At 35.3% G+C, this 21,051-nt stretch overlaps 1 protein-coding gene across 3 annotated transcripts in view; it reads right to left on the bottom strand.

Annotated features, from left to right (window-relative positions):
* Positions 1–1,867: 1,867 nt before the first annotated feature.
* Positions 1,868–21,051, bottom strand: part of LOC108783219 (WD repeat-containing protein 47) — a 67,312-nt gene continuing 48,128 nt past the window's right edge. The window contains exons 1-6 of one of the 3 annotated variants that reach the window (XM_018551752.1): positions 16,164–16,858; positions 8,825–9,024; positions 3,710–3,879; positions 2,725–3,032; positions 2,183–2,405; positions 1,868–2,060 (exon numbers count right to left, since the gene is read on the bottom strand). In XM_018551752.1, coding sequence (XP_018407254.1) covers positions 1,915–2,060; positions 2,183–2,405; positions 2,725–3,032; positions 3,710–3,879; positions 8,825–9,024; positions 16,164–16,823 — 1,707 coding nt within the window. In that variant the 5' untranslated portion in view covers positions 16,824–16,858 and the 3' untranslated portion in view covers positions 1,868–1,914. Of the gene's footprint in view, positions 2,061–2,182; positions 2,424–2,724; positions 3,033–3,709; positions 3,880–8,824; positions 9,025–16,163; positions 16,859–21,051 lie in introns of those variants that run through there. The other 2 variants (XM_018551744.1, XM_018551736.1) reach the window with 2 other exon arrangements.

The following is a 21,051-nucleotide window of genomic DNA, read 5'->3' as shown; positions in this document are numbered from 1 at the left end:
AAAGTTCTTGGGTAATAAGATATGAAAGAGTCGTCAAAAATGTGTTTTCATGAATGCAAAAACATTTCGCAACTCGATTATTTTTACAAAACTTTTAATTTCTGCCATTTTAAAAAATCGTAACTGAACGACATTTAAATCAAGAAATGATTTGAACACATTCGTAACAATTTATTTTATCAAAAAGTTTTTTTTCTAAGGAAAAGAAAACAATTAATTTTAAATATTACTTCATGCGCGATCTTGCGAATGATTGAATGCTAAAGATCACAAATATTTTTTTAGCAAGCGGTTAACTTTAATCTCCTATTATTCACCCGTATTCCCTTTATCCTGCTTTCATTATCTCTTATATTTCTTTACTATCTCTTTCCTTATCTCCTTGAATACATTCGCGATCTTAGAATGTGATTTGTCCATACGCCGAAAAGATATGCTAATAGGACAAAGTAAATCTCACTTTTAACAACGTTGATGTCGAAGTAGGGATAAAACAAATAATGATATGGTTGCATCGTCACTCGGCAGATTAATGATTACATCAAAGAATTGCCGAGTTCAGTTGCTGATGAACGTGTATTTACAAAATCTTCGTCCCATGTTCAACCATCGAATCACTACATCAATGAGAAAATTGCTTTCGACAACGCAAAGTGACGCGCATTTTTCTCTTTCTGTTTCGCTGCTACTGCGAGCTTTGGCGATTGCGACAAGCAACTTAAGTCTAATTGTTAGTCCTTACGACTTTATATTACTAAAGAATACTATCTTCTTTGCGCGAATCGCGTAAACTTAGTCACATGTCGCGATGAGTAATTGCTTGACGCTCGGATAAATTCTCTTGATTTATATTATTTTAGTCCGTAAAAAATAGCGATTAATATGAGCGTACGTATATAATTTCTTTCGCAAATACAGATATATATATATATATATATATACTATGTACTAGAACGCGTGTGTATATTTGGCTTGTGAATTGATAACATGTAGATGGAAGTATGAGCATCTATGTAAATTAAACGCACGCGCAACAATTGTGGCAACAAGTATTGCAACAAATCAAGAATAAAATCAGTAGACACAAATATTTCTATTTAGACGTTGTGAAACGATGCAATGACGCAATAATAACAGCGAAAGTAAGAGAGCGTCTAAAAACTAAAATTAAAACGTCCTTTTACAGGAACGTGAGTATTCCTAAAGTTTTCTTAACTTAGCCCAATGTATCTACAATACAGGCATCTCTGATTATAACAAAATCATAATATATTAAAACAGACCGGGAAAAGGGATATATCGCATCGTGGTTCTATTAAGTATGTGTGCATTGTTCCTGAAAAAAGAACATTCTTCGAAATCTGTAAACTTATCCTCTTGCAAAAAAACAAATATTTAAAACTGACGATGTAAACGATCTCACTTCGCATTGCTGTGAAACAGTATTGAAGCGAGGGATTATTCATCCGCAGTCTTGTGACTCCCGATTAAATTCATAGCTAAATACAATCTTACCGATGCTCGTCCCATATCGTGTGATTACACGTTCTTTATTCCCTAACCCAAGTCTTCAAAGCGTGTTGCGTTTTAATCATTTAAATGCTTTACTTTCGCATCAATGTATTACGCTGTGAGTTAATGACACAGTCATATAAATCAAAGTTTTAATTGGTCATTTAATGAATAATTAAACTGTGCAAATATGTTAGAATATCGTTTAAAATTCCTCTTTTTGTGATTATAATCTCTATAGGATTACTTAAGAGTCGAAATTAAAATCTGAACCTTTGTGGGATCAATTCAATGTAAAAAAAAGAGACAAATCTAGACAATATTGTCAAATATGAATTATTATGTTAAAATATTCTTGAAAGAATAGATAAATAAATAATGGTGCATTATCATGTCAAGCCTTTAAACAGGCGGTAAGGCCCACAACGTTGCAGTTTTGTCAGCGGAAGTACTGAGAAACGAGAATTCCGTAGGATGCCAACGTCCGGAGATGACTTTGTCCTGATGTTGAGCGACTACGACGCTAGGCAGAGGCATTGTAAGATCGCCTGCAATATATCATGTTGAAATTACTCGATTGTTACAATACTTGTATTATAAATAAATTAATTGTTTAAATACTCTGTCAATAATATTTCTAAGAGATTAAAATCAATCAAGAGAAACTCACCTTGCAAATCTGTGAGTACCAATTTGTTGTCATATCCAGCCGTCAATAAATAATACGCCGACGGTGAGAATCGTATGCTCCTGATATCTGCCGCGTGAGGTTTGAAGCACTGTACCGTTCTACCACCGCGAATGTCGAAAAGAACACAGCTACTGTCTTCGTGACCGGACACCAACAGTCGGCCAGACGGATCTACGCACAGTGCAGCTACGGGACTACCGACCTGTAATGGAATCAGATGCTGATCAGACAAACAATACTGCTTCTATTCTTGATAATCAGAAGTAACGTCCGATAAAAATCCGATTTAGATAGGAGAAAGTAATTAATGCTGTGCGATTGGAAAAGATGATAGTGTAATCTAATAATGTAAATCGAATATTTATCGGACGTAGAATTTAATATGATGTCAGAACAAAACAGAAAAATGTTGATGATGCAAGGATTCTAAACAATAATAGAATTTTTAAAAAAATTTATCCATTTCTCAATCTTCACTTTAGATGATCACTACAAACGTATCGACAGAGAACCTGACTCACCCGGCTGCCAGGTACCGTCGCAGGTGTAACCATATTGACACAGCTCCTCGTCCTCAGATCCCAGAATCTGACTGTTTTATCCTGCGATCCGCTGACGAACATCGCTCCGCCCCAGTTGTAAAGCGTCAGCACGTGGCCGCTATGACCACTCAAGGCTTGGAAAGGTGTACCGGTCGTGCAATCGGTAACATAAATCTTGCAGTCGCCAGCACCACCGCTGATCAAAAGGCTCGATTTATTTGATGTGTCCTCGAGGAAGCACAGGTCGCGCACTGTACCATCGTGCATCGTCAATTCGACCTCTTGCCCTGAAAATTAAATGCAAAAAATACAGAATCTTGTAACAATAGTAAGAAAGATAATCAGATAAATATAATAGATCTGATTAACAATTATAAATTAGTTACGTATCCCGCTAAAGGACTAATGAATTGGATCCTAGTGAAATGATTTGTACATAACGTAGCTTATCGTGTAATAAATGAAAATATTATAAATAATACAAGGTTAAATAATCGCTAGATTTTTAGCTATGATGTATTAAAAATGTAAAACTTGTGCTCACAGAGTATATTTGATGTACCATAGCTTAAAAGTTAACTCATTTCACTAGGATCTAATTTTTATATAATTAATGCGAGGTCCTTTCTAAATTATGAATTACTTTTCAATATTTAAGCTACAAACTGCGAGTATTGTAGCTTGAACCGCTTTCAAAAATGCAAATAAAGAAATTTAATAATTTATGTATTCGATAAAAAATTCAGAATAGAAATGAACTGGATTTATAATTCGAGACTTGCTTTTCTTTTCTTAATACAATTCGATTTTTTATAATAATCAAAATTATATCTACAATACATCCAGAAAAGGGTTTCTTCAATTTAAAGAAATGTTTTTTGCTATATATATGATTAAAGAAAACATCTCTTTTAATTTCGAATGAACCTTTCTTTGGGTGTATCTTCGATTAGCAATAGAGTACCTTCAAGATTCGACGTATCGGCGTTAAAGCGCATTAATTTCACAGTTTTGTCATTGCTTCCGGTCGCGATCAGCCGACCATCCGGTGTCCACGCGAGACAGTATATAGAGCCTTTGTGATGCTTCGTTCTCTTGAAGAGAACGGTAGGTTGATACGTTTGATGATCCTCCCTGAAAGAGAAACACACAATTCTATTACACCGGTATTAAGTACGTGATGAAATGCAACATTTTGACAATTCGCAACGGCATTATAAATCATCCATCTGAAAGAGGAGATTCCATTTCGCTCTATTCCACGAGCCATTAATCTACCTCAAGAAGGAAGAATGCTCAGGTTCTCGCGAACGTCACTTTCATCGAGCTATTTTTCTTCCTCGTTTCCAGCCTTCATTAACCGCGTCTCTAATTGAAGTCGATATTGTGTACACCGACTACGGGATTCCACCGTGGAAATGAAAAAGAGGCTTTGGTGGTCTCAAAGAGACGACGCACCGCCGCGCCGCGCTGCGCCGCTTTCACGGCGCCAGTTCTTATGCAGATTTTAATTAAGCACTGCTCTTTTCCCACCACACGCAGCCAACGCGTGTGAAATCGCGATCACTTACTCCTCTCCCCCCACATTTACTGATCAAGATATTCATCCATAAAATCTTCCCCGATATTAATTATTATTCCCCTTGAATCTATTCGACTTAAGCATGACGCGCGAAATTAACGTCACTTCTGCTGCAATTTCCAGCGAGCGTCGAAGAGGAACGACTTTCGAAAGTGACGATACGATTATTCGCAGAGGCGGTTTCTCCGGATAATAACAACATAATTGGAGAAATATTCAGTGATAAAAATTATAGCACAAATAAATTACTGCGTACAGTTATTTTACAAAAATTAACAGATATAGTGACGTTGAAATATTCTCTTGAAATATGTGATGAGAAATTTTACAAAACATGTTCTTATATTAAAGTTAAAATAAAAAATTTTTTAAACTCTAAATTTAATTTTTCTAATTGATCAAAATTCAAGTCGTAATAATTATAAGTATAAAACAACTGCAAAATTAAGTCTTGTTGTAAATTTTAAACTTGATGAATAACTCCTGTAGCTTTACTTATGTATGCATTCTGCATGATAAAATATCAGGAAACAATTGTTAAAATTGAAATAGTAAATTAAAAATGTCGGCAGGAAAGAAATTTATACTTGTATCTCAATTTGCTGGAGCAACTGTCTATAATAAACTAAAAAAACACTAATTTTTTTATATTTTGAAAGTTGATACAGGAATTGTGTGAAAAAAGAAAAGTACAATAAAAAATAGAAATTTATGACATATGTAAAAATATACTTTCACTTATCAATCTGGTGTATGTGTGTCCATCGTGTTTGTATGTGTTTATTAGTTTATGTTAACTACAATTACTATTATTAGTTTTCACATCTTATTCTTTAGCATTTTTTTCACTTCGTATATAAATTAAAATTATACAAATTCTCACGAGCTAGAATATTTAACGCGTAATTTATGTGTATCCACTCTATTTTATTCTTAAGCAAATATCTTTTTTACAATCTTGATAGTAGCACTCGCCGACAACGTTACTTTAATTAGAAGCCCAAGTAATGAAACTGCAGACTTACTGTCTGCAATACAATGACATAAATGTCAACGGCGTGAAGCGATATCACAATTTCAAGTCGAGCAATGGGATACAGATGGACATCGTACTACTCGTATAATTGCACAATACGGAGTCCCTCAATAATCATATTTTCAACAAACTTTGCTCACATCACATTGATTTTTGCTTCTATCGCAACACCGAGTGTCACGAAGAACAATCTCTTGGCGCTTCGTAATTTTACGCAGGAAACGCGTGCGTATCATTAACGTCTAATTGTAGCAGCGTCTCAGATAGAATAGTCGCGTTCTTTGGGATCATTAAGCGAATTTTACGAGCCGTTTATTCGCACGTCTTACTGTAACCGTCATAGGATATACTTATAAGGCGGTGCTTGAGAAACACTTCGTATTCGATGGCGCTGTCCAAGTAGTAATTTCGAAAGTTACGCAAGATACACGCGTATGTCGCACACTTTACGTTTTAAGTAATACGGATAGGTATGAATTTTCTACGGTGCAACGGTAATTTATCTCGCGTGCGCAAACTTTCTCGACGCCGACGAGAATTGTTCCGCGCGCGAAACAACAGCACGAACGGAGTACGAGGCTGCTCGCAAACGGACAAATGGAAATTGTTGCGCGTTATTGACTTTGGACACAAATTACAGCTCGTTGAACTTACCGGAACATCGTAATACAGCGTTAAATGAGCACTGCCGTGAATTGCCGTACACGGAATATTCTGCGAGTGAAAGGGGACCGTTGTCTACCTTGTTTGTTGTCTACCTTGTAATGCAAAACAGATTGTCTTGAGGTATAACGTTATAACGTAATGCTACCTCAAAAAACGAAACTACAATTTCATTCCAAGCAATTTCTACACGTCGTGTAGGAATTATTTTTGCCTTTTTATTATTCTTAATTATAACTTCGTTATTTATTCATCCGCAACTACTTTACGTTCTCCGGTTTTTTAAATCGCAAACTGACATTATTTTCTGTAATCCATTTCCATGTTTTTTTTTTCGTTCATTGAAACTTATAACTAATTTGAATTTGTGCGAAAATTCTCGAATTTTTCGATTTTTAACGCGTTTATAGTTAAAAGGCAATTATATTCAAGATATCGATCCATTAAAATTATACGGAATTGTTCAGAATTATATAATTGTACAAATATGATGACAGGAAAGATAAAATATTGCGAATCGCGCATTCAAGACGATGTAAACGGAAACAATGTGTTACAGCATGGTGGTAACCGGTAATGGAAAAAACTGTACCGACAATCCACATTCGCTGAACACGCTGGAATGCTCCGTTTGGCATGAAGGCCTCTGCCGCTCGTTAGGCTAGCACACCGCGTAAAATTAGTTTAGCAGACGCGAATTTATACTTGACCAGCCTCAAATTTACATACGATGAAGCTCTTTTGTTACGAATGAGTGACAACAAAGACTTGTCGATTATAATCAAACCAGCTTATATATAAGATTATTCTTGACTTTCTATAAAGTTAATTTAATATGTACCTTTTTCTTAACTATATATATATATATATATATATATATATATATATATATATATATATATATATATATATATACATATATGTACATAAACCAGATATTTTTAATGCAAACCAACAATTATCAAGAATCTTGTTTCTCGTTGATCATTGATTCTTAAAACGCCAGAGATTAATTATATCCTTGGAAGTTGATTGAAGAACGTTATCACTTGGTAAAATATTCATTACCAACCTGTTTTCTATTGATGCAAATTTAAGTCTGAAAGGTTAGCATTTGTAACGAGAAACGGTACATATAACGATCCATGTTTTTGGTGCGTACATTATTGCATAAATAATATTACCTACATGTGTATTGCATATACATATATTACAAAGTGTAATATCTCGCCAAATTACAGTTTGTGATATTTGCGGTAATATCGAATTCCTTTTCCTGCGATAAAGAATATCTATTGCAACGTGGGAGAACGCATTTGATTAATCTCTGTTCTAATTATATCGCAGAGCAAAGTTGCGTTGATATTATCGCATCAAGATGATAGATAAGTCGGAGAGCTTATTGAATAGCGTGACGCGTTCCGCTGTAAGAGCCGTAATTTCTCTCGCGCTTCGCAGAGGCATTTTTCGTGGTGCGCTATCTCGGGATCCGAAACGTGTCCACCATAAGTAAAAACGACGCCAAGCTCGGTTGAACAGGATTTATCGTTGCAACGACAAGCGGCGAATTTCAGCTCGCGCTTATCGCAGATGTAAAGTTGTTTCGCCGTCGACGATTCTCCCCACGTATCCCAACGATCAGATCGGCTTTTAGTCGACTTGTAATTTACAGTTATTTTATGGCTGGACCCATTAAAGTACATTACAACTCTCTCTCTCTCTCTCTCTCTCTCTCTCTCTCTCTCTCTCCCTCTTCTTTTTTGTTTTTTTACTTTTTTTCTTTATGAATTATTTTTACACTCTGTATCATGGTTACTTTAATTTGTACGTTGAGCCGGTAGAACGGTATAATAAACGGTATGTTTTGTAAAATGGCTGTAGACTTTTTAGTTAATCAATAAATTACACTACTACTATACTAAACGATATAATAAAAACACACACACACACTCTCTCTCTCTCTCTCTCTCTCTCTCTCTCTCTCTCTCTTCGCAAAAGCATAAATATAAGTTCGTCCGATTTCTTCCGATTTGACAGAAATTATATATTCTCCGTTACTTAAGTTTTTTGATAATTGCATAATGTGAACCCATTATCTTTACGTAATCTTTACCCGTTATCTTTACGTAAGACGTAAAAATATAGTGATATTGTAATTCATCGAAGAATGCTTATTCGAGACTGTCATTATCCGTCGATATACTATCGCGAAATGTCTTATACGCGACAATCAAAACGTCTGTTGCAAGACACGAGACAGGCGGCAATGTTACGATCACATTATTTCCGCGCTTCGATTGAGTTGCAATTGCAATTTAACGATTTCTCGAGCGCCCAGTGCGAAACGGCTTCCGTTTCGCTATCATATAGGACTCCCGTCACTGATATGAAATGCATTTTGTAGAAAGTTCGTTTCACATTATATTATATTAGTAATTATATATATTTATACGTATATAAATAATAAACGTATAATAATTGTTTTATTTACAAAAGCATTTAATAAAAGAATGTTCATGAAAATATCAATTTTTTAATTATTATATTAATTTGTCTCGGAAAGTGATTAGAAAAATTATTAAAAATAACCAGAATTAGGTTATCAGAATATCATGAGATTATTTTGTAATGTATGTAAATTATATTTTATAATCCTAATTATATAGAATACAAAAGTGAAAATATCATAAACTTATCATAGAGAGAACCCCGAATGTAATATTTCTGAAAACTTTTGAACGCCGAGATAAATTCCCCGACGCTTAATGGATGCGATAATTAACGAACGTGATTCTTACCTGACATCGTGTAGTTTCGGATAAGCACATATTCGTAACGTCTTCGAGTTCGATCCCACAGCGTACAGCTTCCCATGGGGGTGAAATTCGGCGCAGCGTATCGCCTGCACGTCCTCCAGAGCGGTGACGGGAACGAAACGCGGTCTCCCGCCGCCGTTGCTGCTTCCATTACTAGTATCGAGTTCCGGTCTCGGTTCTTGCTGTAAAACGAGATGCACGATCGTTACTCAATTAGGTATTAATACGTAATTATCATCGTGCGAGCGAGCGAGCGCATGGAACTAATAATATATCCGTTGTAGCGCGGACGATTAGGAGCCACGCCGTTGCAGCTCTTGCAAAAGGAATGCAGGCGGAAAAGGTACAGCTATCGTGATACAACATATTGCTTTAACGAGATCTAATGAATGCCTGCCGGCGCAAAGCAACTGTTTCTATTCGTGGAAAGGACAAGTACCGCCGCTAGTTGCGGATGCACTTCTGCGTCCGGTGGCCACGATGAATATGGAAACGTTGCGGTGAGATGAACGTAATATCGGAACAATATCGTTATGCATTCGATATTTGCACATTCTCGATGCTTCCTATTCACTTACAAATTACATATGTTAAAATTACATAAAGTAGTTTACAATAGTGTGTAAATACATTTACACACATTTACATATATTATTATAATTACATATAGAAAACAGTTTTAAGATTGATAAAAAAATACTCAAATAAATAAATTTAAAAAATATTTAACAAAAAAAAACACTAATATGAGCTATAAGAACAAATAAAAGTAAACAATTAATGAAAAAATACAGGTGTACATATCAAAAATTAATATCACTCAGGTAATGATTGAATTACAAGGATGGTTTTAAATTTTTTTTGGGGAAAATTGTGTACGAGATGTTAATTACAATCTTGATAATTTTGTGGTAATTAGTACTTTCGTTTGATTTTTTCGCTACTATTAAATTTCTTTTTTCGGACCAATTAATATGCTCAACATGGAGGTATACATGTTTATGTATACATAAAGAAATTTCACTTTCTCGTTTCGCACAAGACGCAAATGATGCACACTTCTTGCGAGACAGTTATTGCTCCAAACTCGCTAAACCAGCTCGCGTATTGCAGACGGAGAGCCGGACGGAAGGCGAAAAATTCAGAAACGTTAGAAAGTTTAGACCCTGAATGAATTTCTACCTCACCGGTTCTGTATAAGCAGTTCATTTCAATATTTATGCAATAAGATAAACTGAAAAAGTCGTAGTTTTCTTCTTTCCGGCGTTATTAAATGAAATGCACGAGAGCTGAAGGTTTTCTATTTGAAAACAAGAAAAATAGCGAAATGTGTGCGGTGAAATTGATGCAGATCGATTTCACGTAGCCATTTTCCACATGTTATAATCATAATCCTATCTCTTCAACATCACAATTAAGCAACTGTTATGGAATTACTATTCGCAGAAAAAGCTCGCAATGTTTCTTGGCGCAAAGTACTTTTTTCTGACGCTACAGATCCGGAATTGTTTCGCGATTCGTGTTTGCGCAACGGTGCGCTTCGCCACGCTTTTACTTTCATGGTACGAGATTGGCTGCGACCGTTTATCTAGATGGATAAATTAGCAAAGCAAATGGATACTCTGCCTGCTGTTGTTCTCTTCTTGGCAAACCGTGCAGCACGAGCGGAATTATGAGTACTCGCGTGCGTTTTCACGTGGCGGTATATACAATTTAACGGCGCCGAAGCTGCTTCTTGCCAATTGAAATGACTTACACACGTGTAATTAGATCTCGAATGCGTGCGTGATAGGCGCAGATCTTCGCGAAGAGATGAAAGATATAAAGAAGCCGTAAAAACCGATATACATGTTTCCAAGTTTAATCATTATTAATTAAAAAAGAATTTTCTAGCTATCGCGTTCGATGTAAAGATAAATCACAAAAAATATTTACATCGTTATAAAAGTAACATAAAAGAACAATAAAAGAGAGATTGCATTAATAATGGTATTCAATATACCACTTGTTTCACAATTCTATTCTTATGTGAATAAATGTCACGAAATCCAAATCAATAACCATTGTATTCATTGGTTTCCTTCAATAAGAATTTTTTATCTAATTTCAATATGTCAGTCCGAACAATAAGTGAACGGAATTGAAGGGTGAATCAGATTAGATTTTTAATTGCAATCTTGCTTGCTAATCCATTACCTTTCACCTTCAGTTGTTCTAATTTGGTATGAAACGTTTTTTACGTCTAAACATTACATTTTACGTAAAAAATTTTAATTCTATTCACTTTTCAGTCGACCGTCATTATTACATCGTGAAAAAGAAAACGACAGTGCACCTCGATGACTCTTTTGCGAACAAACATCTCGCAATTTACGAGTGAGAACGGGGCCAAAGAAGAGGATCATCGATCGTAGATCTGAGAGAGATTCCCATTTCCGTGGAAATTCTGGCATTCTCCATGCGGCGATCTCCCGGGTGATTTAACGAACCGGAAACGTTTCTCGATCGTAATTCTGTCGGGAAAAGTAGATGAAACATCAGGGAAAGATATAATTGAGAAGCCTAGTTTTGCCGGTCGGTCAGTCAACTCGTCGGCCGTCGTTATAGACGTTTGGTCTTAACAGCTCTGTACAAGCGATACCTGCGAAAGCGTTTGCTACCGACGTTATAGACAGAAACTCTATAGCATATGGATGGATTACTTCGAGACGCCGAACGAAAGCGGGACGAAGATGACGCAAATGCATAGTTTCGAATACCGTACTGTTTCGCGTTCGATCTCTCAATACTGTCTGTATAGCAATAGAATCATCAATGAATGAAAGTCTTATCTAACAAAACGTTGTTCCTTAATAATAAGATTACAATATGAATGTTTGCTGTTAATATCTACACGGAAAGAATAGTTTTACTGAAGTATGTAAAAATTTTGCTAGATATAAATCTAAAAATAATTTTATTGAACTATCAAAATAATTATGATTGCTTTACAGCATTGCTTATTATATTTGAATTTCCTACGTAATTATTTTAATGGTCTAACAAAATTATTTTCGAATTTGTTACTTATAGCTAAATTTTTTTAGATACTTCAAGCAAAATGTCTGAATAAAGGTATACAAAGATATATAATTGTCTAAATAAACAATCTATTATATGTATAACGTTAATATCGATATACATCCGGATTTACAGATAATTAATAATAAATAATTGACATCCGCGACCTTAATGCTTCTATAAATGATCACCTCCTCCGTGCTCTTATAAGAAAGGAAAGATGGATCGCGGAGAATCCACCGGATGCCCTGAAGGCCTTCGGACACGCGTCTCCGATCGAAGATTGGAGGGACGGATCCAACGACGCGTGGCGCGATGAAAAACAACTAATAAAGGGGCCTTGACCTGATTCGTCGACTCCGGCTTTTTACTTTTCTCCATCTCATCATTAAAAAATGATGTGACGCGCGCGAGAACCTATACGTACATATGTCGTGCATATAAATATGCGAGGTATTAATGATAAATTTACTCGTTCTAGATACGACCTGTGAGAGACAAATCTCTGTCAACAGCTCGACGTTAACGATGTTAATTACAAATTGCGACGACGAATATGATCGAAATTTTCACTTTTCTCTGAAAAACCGGTTGAACCGGATCTATCCGTGATCGTTTTCGATCGTCTAAGTAGATATCCATAGAAAAAGAAACAAAATTTGATGATTAGTTTAATTGAACAGATACGAAGCATAAATCTAGGTACATATAAAGTACCTTCGATATATTTCGTACAACAAAAACTGGTGAAACCAATCGACTTCTGTATATCTGGGTTACGGCACACTTTTTCGTCGTTAATCGGTATATTCATACAGAAATCGAAGGTGCACATGCGTGTGCGAGCTTAAGGGCACTCGAAATTTCGACGCGCGAATTTCACCGTGTGTTTTAATACGAATTCTTTATGTGTAGTTACGAGTGCCCTGCAACCAGGAAGAGAACGCTCGTAGGAAGAGAACCATCGCGCATCATATTCTGTACTTTAAAAGCATATTACGTATAATTAATGTGTTCAACTCCCTATTTAGCGCGTTACATTCAATTAATATGATTAATTGTAGTTACACTCAGAGCCTTAACTTCAAATTCATTTTTATCAAGATACAAAATGCGAAACTATATTAAGAAATAATTTGTCTTATATTAATGAGAATAACAACCGAAAAATTTATTCACCTATGCTAAGCGAATGCGGAAGTGAATTAAGCATCACGAATACACAGTGTTAAACACACAATTCTTGGCAGTATTATCGAATAACGAAGACTTTTCAAGTGAAACGCATATATTCTTGAGAAATAGAAGCAGATTAATGCAAGAAGGTTGATAAATTTCGAGAGTAAAATGTAAAACGATTCCAGAATTATGGTGACATTTCATAAGAGGTCACTTGCAGCCAACAAGTTTTCGCACTTTTTTCATCTGCGAACGAGATATAATTGCATTCGGCCTCAAACGAGCCTAGTATACTATATACACAATATTTCTCAACTATAAGAGACATTTAAGTCGACTGGATGTAAACTGGTCACTTCTGGATGTAATAGCTCAAACGATGATATCGGATCGCCTAAGGAAACCAGGTGAAGCTATAATCTGCGTAAATCTTTAGATACTGCAAATCCTGATTATTGCAATAAATTGGTTATTAATTAATCCGTCTATTATTATTCAGCTACTATAAGAGCGTTCTTATTCTAGACTGTAGAGTATAATCTGTGAATGTATCGTCTTGAATTACGAGCATTAATTTTCTTACGTAGCGGTAATTTCGACTCTTGAGGAAGTCTCCGTAACTTTCTACCGTATGTACGAAACGCACGCGACGGAGATTATAATTAAATGGTCGATTACAACGTGGCGCAAAACGCTTTTAGTTAATAGTAGGCTCGCTCCCGAAGCGGGAGAGGAACTAGAAAATTATATCGTTGCTGCTTTCGACATACGTGCAGTTCGTGCCCATTCACTGAGAACAAAATCACTTTGCCAATACAGACAATTCCTTTTTTTAGTTGTCGCGAGCTGATGTGTCCTGTCACACCGATTAATTGCGTAATGCAGAGAATACCTCGCTTTCACTAAAGAAACAGTCTCGATTACCGTGCATCGATCATTTGCTGTAGTAATTCCAGTAATCATTCCAATTTCTCAAACGATTGTTTTTCGTAATGAAGTGTGCCCGCCGAAACGAGCAGGAAGTCGGGGCATGATGGAGTCTGAGGTGCAATAAAAAGTAATCGACATCACCGATCAAGCAGAACAATTTGTTTTTCCATGTCCGATCGTAATTAAGATTTATCGATAACGTCACAATAGGCAATTTGTACTGGACGCACATCTCGTGTTTGACCAATCTGCAAGCATATCGATTCGCTGATCTGCCGATCCGTCACAGCGTATCTAATTAGCGACGAAACTGACTAACAATGTAATGATTTAATGACCGGCAGCTGGTTAACGACACTTCGTAACTGCAAGCATGATGTACACTAGATTGCACTGGATCGCCGAGACGCAATCGGTCGTGAGAAATAATGGAATATAATCGCGATCGTCAGCGAGGATCTCTTCGTAACTTCGCGGAGCGTGGAATAAAAGATTGAGATTATTGGCGTTGATTGCCGATTATTTCAACGGAGCGAATTAACTTTCTTAATAATGAAGTAACGGTTGATTAACTTAGTACCTAAGGAACACTTTCTATCCCGGGTTAGTCGAAAATGCGGATCATTAAAGAGCTGTAATTTAGAAAAAGATACGGACCGGAACGTGTGCATTACCAATAAAACGAAAGAACAGGATACCAGTGCAACAGCTTTATTTTCGATATTTGCAAATATGAATATGAATCAAGTAACATTTAAAAATATAAAAAATATTTAATTACAGAAAAGAAGTGAAAGAAAATTAGAATTCAAATTAAACTATCTTAGAATTAAAAAATTGTTTATAAGTCTATAATTATCAATATTCTATCACTTTTTTTAATTCATTTCGTGCATATTCATATAGAAAATGCGATCGTTCTCAAAGCATTTTGTATAATAGATGTGTGACACAACATTCGATATTATATACTAGACTAAAAAGCGTGGACAAGTTAAAATTAATAAAATATCTCAATCAATAAAATGAATGGAAGCGTTTAATTAATCATTTGTAGAAGAAACTTAATGTAATTTTTAAAAATTAGATAATAAGTCTCTGTATGCGACTGTAATCACAAAAGCTCGAGACGATACTTTCTGAAACAATAAACGTGACTTATTTATTTCCGTTCTGTAAGCAAAGTTAAATTCCATGGAGTACTTTCTTCGACCGACATTCGTGAATCGCGACAGACGCGAGAAAAAGCGATTATCCCCACATTGAATCGAAACACCAAGTTCCGGAATTGTACAATTGCGAGTGCAGAATGAATGTCGCCAGGTGGTTTCCCTTGAAACGAGCATTTTGTAAGCTCACAGACAATTATAATCTTACCATTGCCGGATGATTTAGCTAATTCAGTTTAGAACACGATGCGAGAAGCGGCACGTTTCCGGAATTAAGAGATCGTAAGAGACGCGGATTGTGCAACTAGTCACTCGCCAGATTAGCAAACTCACTGATCTGTAAATCTCAGTCTGAAAGTCGTTCTGACGTGTTTGCGTGCGAAATTGTGCATTAGTCACGTAGTTAAATGCATTATATGGGGAGTCGAGACACGAGCACGATACTTTGCATGAAAAATCATATCGAGAATGAATGGCCAGTCACTCAGTGACTTAAGATATGACGCAAATAGAATCGCTAATTACTTCTAAAAACTTAAGTTAATATCATTATACATGATATTATCATTATACCTACATGTGTCATATATATATATATATATACATATAAATCATTATGTATATATATTAATTTTATACAAAAAATAGATGTAACGATATTACTGGAGATTAAAGCACAAACAAAATTAAGCAATAAAATTAATCATAATTATTTGTAGATAAATTTAACATCGTTTAAAAAGTTTTTGCAGTATAACAAAATGCTTTCAATTACATAAGAAAATACATGTATAATAAAAAAATGTATAATTAAATATTTATTATATGTGACTCGCGGTAAAATATGTATATAGTATAATAAGATTCTTTCGGTAATACAAATCAAATAGCAAAAAATTACATCTGATCGTAAAATAAATCTCTCATATTTCTTAAAAAAAAAAAAAGAAAAAAGAAGCTTGCTCATAAGGATTTGAACACACCATATAGCTACCGCGTCGTCTTCCCGCCTTGTCGCTCTTGTTCTCCTCGGACCTCTTACAGATTTTGCCGATTCTGTCAAACGTGTTCAACGCGCGTTCCTCTGTATCAACGTCCAGTAGATTCTCCATGGACCTGCGAATCTGTCGGCACACGTTCACGCCCTTAGGGCTGTTCCTCTGCAAGTGGTTGCCGTTCTCGTCGTGATAATCGTCCCATTCGCTCATTTCGCTTCTGACATCTTCTAGAGACCTGGTTCTACCGACAGCACATGTGCAAGGTGGCATGCTTCTGGTAAGGCCGCCCGAGCTCTTAGCTCGTCCTCTTGGCCGTTCCATCATCATCATGCCAGGTGGTGGCATCGCCACCGGCGACACTTGGAGTGGCGACATCGCTTGCGGTGGAGGCGGCATAGCGTTTCTATACAACGGAGCCAAGTAGTAGTAGTCCCGCGATTTGTTTGGATTAGCAGTAATTCTCGAGGCGGGCACGTAATTGTAATCGGGAACGTGTGGAGTTATCCATTGGGCCAAAGTGTCCAAGGGTACAGGTCGGTAACAATAAGATGGGGCTCGGTTGTTTCTGTACATCGGCGGCCAAGGTCGGTGCTTCAAGTCGAAACGAGGATCCATACGAGGATCCAACACCCTTATGTCGCCCATCGTAAATTGTGATTTTTGCTGCTCTTTGTATAAGATTCCGCAGCCAATTACTTAGGATCAATTGAGGTGTATTGTCATTTCTTCGACTGATCTTTTTAGTCAGAAAATATGTACGTGTTATTAAATATATTCTTTAATTATATCTTTATATATGTATTTTATATATCTGTATCTCTATTATAGATATGAATTGTTTTTGTAGAACGTGAAGATGTTTTTCTAATGATCCTTTCAGTCAAAATAATTTTATGATTTTCTTCTTAAGTTAAAGTAAAAATTCTTTTTAGAAACCAGAAGAGCTGAAGTAGTTCTTGCGAAATAAATAATAATTACATTTATTTAAAAATTATTGATTGTTAAAAATTTCGGGAAAATTGTTAATATACCAATGATAATAACGTCGTAAAAGATCAATGTCGACGAAAGTGGCGTTTGATCGCTCACTTAGAGAGTTTTGGCACGCTCGGACGAGTACTAGAGAGATTCTGAATTAGAAATGTTTCTCGTTGGAACGACAATAAAGCGAGAATCGCGAGAGAAAAGTTTGATCATGCGTGACGAGAAATTTTGGTTGATTTTCGCTATTTTTCGATGTCCTCCAGTAAATTCAAGAAATGCAACGAGAGTTTCAAGGAAAAAAAAAAGAAAAAATCACTGTCAAATTCGACACCTCACTTCACTTTTGGATTTATTAATCTTTAATTGTCACTGATATCGGAAGGTCCTGTCATTTTGGCTGGACATCGTAATTCTTTTCAATGGTCACTCTCAGATCTAAATTTCCTCTTTTTTTTCGAAGATTTATTGAGAAACACTATGATCTTCGTCGCACTCGAGAAACACTTGGGATGATCGAAAATGATCTCGCAGATCACGAGCTATCGCGGCCCGTGTTCAGCTGTGTACGACGAAGGAGTGCGTAGATTATGTTCTCGCCGAGCCACTATCCGTTGAGAAACGACCCACTTCTCCTCGTCCGAACGCGAAAGACTTCGTCTCCCCTACCATCGCGAAACTCATCCCCCTTTCTTTTGCGCACATCGTGCGAAGCGAGAGTAGTTTACGATTCTGTTGGGGAGAAGATTGCTCGGAACAGAAATAACTCGTTGTCAAATGATATTGATTTATGAATTTCGTCAACATTTGCTATCGTAGCGTGAAATATAGTACGTTTCCGACATAGATAGAAAGGTTGGGAAAGCAAATGAACTTCCAACATTTACAATAATACATTATTCTTATAAAAATATTAGAATAGTAATAAAAATTCTAATAAATCAAAAGAATTTTTTTAAATATATTAATTTATCTATTCTGAACATATTTTGATTTGTCCACTGCAATACTTTCTTTTTACAATTTAAAAATATTGTTAAAAAAATTAATGTTACAAAAAAGTAATGCATATGTATAATGGAAAATAATAGTTAATAAGAAAACAACTGTACCTGCTAATTAAAAATCCATGTAAGTGAAATTTAATTTAATTGTAAAATTGATATAATAAAGATATTAAACTAAAACAGAATAATTATTAAGATACTTATATTGTAAAGAACAAAGGAGATTGCATGATAGTCCTGTAATACGCGTGTGATCTCATTTAAAAGAACCAGCGAGGAATATCTTTATTATTAGAAATGTAGTGCGTAAAAATCGTGCAAAAGAAATGGAATTAGGAAAAGATTGTATAGAAGTAGAGTCGTTTATTGCAGAAATGTGAACATTGGCACTTATTGATGAAGAAAAATGAAGAATTTTCTTCAAAAATTTTTAAAATAAATGAAGAAATTTTCATGTGAAAATTTATAATCTTAATAATATTTTATCCAAATTTCGTAAACAGGATCCTTAAGATCCATCTTCGAGATCAGTGAATCGAGAAAACACATAATCATACCCATCAGGAGAGTTTGACGTTGTATCTGATGAATAGAAAAAAATAGAGGAGCAACTGCAACATTCGTTTTCTATCCTCTCTCGCTTTCACTGCAGATCATCTTTTTCAGCGACAACCACCAAGGCCCATCCGCTCGTATTAATCTTGTTTCGAGATAGAAATCGCGTCATTATTCGCAGGAAGTGAGAACGAAGGTGGGCGTCGAGAACTAACGTGTCGGCTCGATCATTTTCATAACGCAAAACGCGCTGCCTCCGCGAATTCAATCGCGAATTGTGTCGCAACAATTCTCAATGTGCGTCAAGACGGAATTGAAGGTTGTTGCAGAGCTGAGCCAAAGAAAAGAAAACATATGCATAACAGCGTCATAGTTTACCCTATTTCTCCACTTTATTCTGTCCTTCGTATTAAGGCGGCTGCAAAAATGGATACGTTTCAAGAATTTGTTTATACTCGTATTTACAATTCAATTATGCTTGAATTTTATTTTTAACATAGAAAGAAAAAACTTCGGGATACATTTTAAATTTTGTTTCAGAAAAACCACAGTTGTTTTATGTATAAAGAAATAAATATTAATATGTATATCATTTATATAGGCTATTTCTAAAACATAACTTAAGCATTTTTTATATTTAATTTTTATGAAGATTTTTCCACAAGAATAGATTTTCCATAATTTTTACCGTTTTATAGCTGTAAATACGAATAAAATAAACTTAAATATCACATTATTAATAGTACTATATATAGTTCGTATTTTGGATAACTTCATTTTAAATTCCAAAATTTTTTAATTATTCATACATAAATTTTGTTTACAAAAATATTATATTTTATAATTATTTTTTTTACAGAGAGTAATTATATTTATTTAATTATTACGTGCGTTTTGTACGTGAGATATTTTTCATTTCAAAGTTTTTTATTCATGTAAAAATACATATAAATAAATATATACAGCCAAAAGTATTTTTTAAAAAGGATAAAAAGAGAAATTGTATCTGTTTATTTATGAACAATAAGAGTGCAGATGTGCACTACTTATTTCTAAGACGTTGGGACGAATCACAACTAGTTTAGCCTTGCAACAGTATCATATATATGGCCCGTTGCACTTTCTTACATTGTGATAAATGCCGATAACAATCAGGAGTTATATCGATATTATCGCGCGTTTTACAAATTTTCTTGGTCGGTTGATTTTATGAGAGTTCTACGTGCAGCATCGCACGAATAGATTTATCCCAACGATCGATTCGGGCAATATGTATTATTTTACCACGGTATACAAATTACTAGATCTGGCATCTCGCGAGAGAAGTCTCGCAGATAAACGCAACTAAGAATTTATATGACGATTCATAGCGTGATTCTCGGATATGGATGATGATTTTACGGTTTAAAATTAATGTTATTTATACATACACATGTACTCGTATACCATTTCATTCGAACACTTTTCGTAATTTCATTTATATGATAGTAATTTTTATTTTTATTATATAGTACTCTAATTTGTTAGCATTAAATGGGGAGTGACGAAGAGAAATATATCCTGCAGATATATATTTATATAGTTAAAAATATTATCGAATACCTTTTCGATTGAAATTACAATGTACGAGATCCATTTGTCAATAGAGACTTAGTTTCATCGACATTTATAGACACACGTCTCTAACGCGGTCCTTGAAGAAAAAGAAGACGTGTATTTTTCTTTATCGCCGAGCGCTGTCGTGGCGTATGATCACGCCAGTTTGATTTTCCATCGCTGCTGCTTTCTCCGATACGCTCCGTTAATAATCCGCCGCGATATGTGGCAATCCTCTAGTATTTTTTTTCCGGCCTCTCTTCCTTTTTCGTACACGGTATCATTGGTCGCTTCGGCGCAAACATGCGAAATTTCCTTTCGCCACCGTGTAATTATGCATGCGTTCGTAAATCACCATTTGATTCTCAACCAATTATTATTAACACTATGTTTTGTGCGTCGCATCAATTTCACTACTTTGACTCGCATTCTCCCGGATAAGCATAAGTGGATAATACGTTGATTATATGTCGAGAATGAAAGTGACCCTTTCGCTGCGTTTAAAAGTCATTTGAACAAGATCAATTGCAATAGATTAAGTCAGGCCTACTTAATACGTATCATATATTTCGATTGATTAAATGGATAGGGTGATAATAAGTATCTATAGATGGATTAGGTGATAATAATCTAATTTCAATTGATAAATGATGGTGTGATTATACTTGATTCATTGTTAGGACTTTCTACAGTTATACATGTTAATTTGATATTAAACATTTCGACAATATGAT

The sequence above is a fragment of the Cyphomyrmex costatus genome, unplaced genomic scaffold (genome assembly GCF_001594065.2).
Source record: "Cyphomyrmex costatus isolate MS0001 unplaced genomic scaffold, Ccosl1.0 scaffold10, whole genome shotgun sequence".
NCBI lineage: Eukaryota > Metazoa > Arthropoda > Insecta > Hymenoptera > Formicidae > Cyphomyrmex > Cyphomyrmex costatus.
This window is presented reverse-complemented; position numbering and strand designations above follow the sequence as displayed.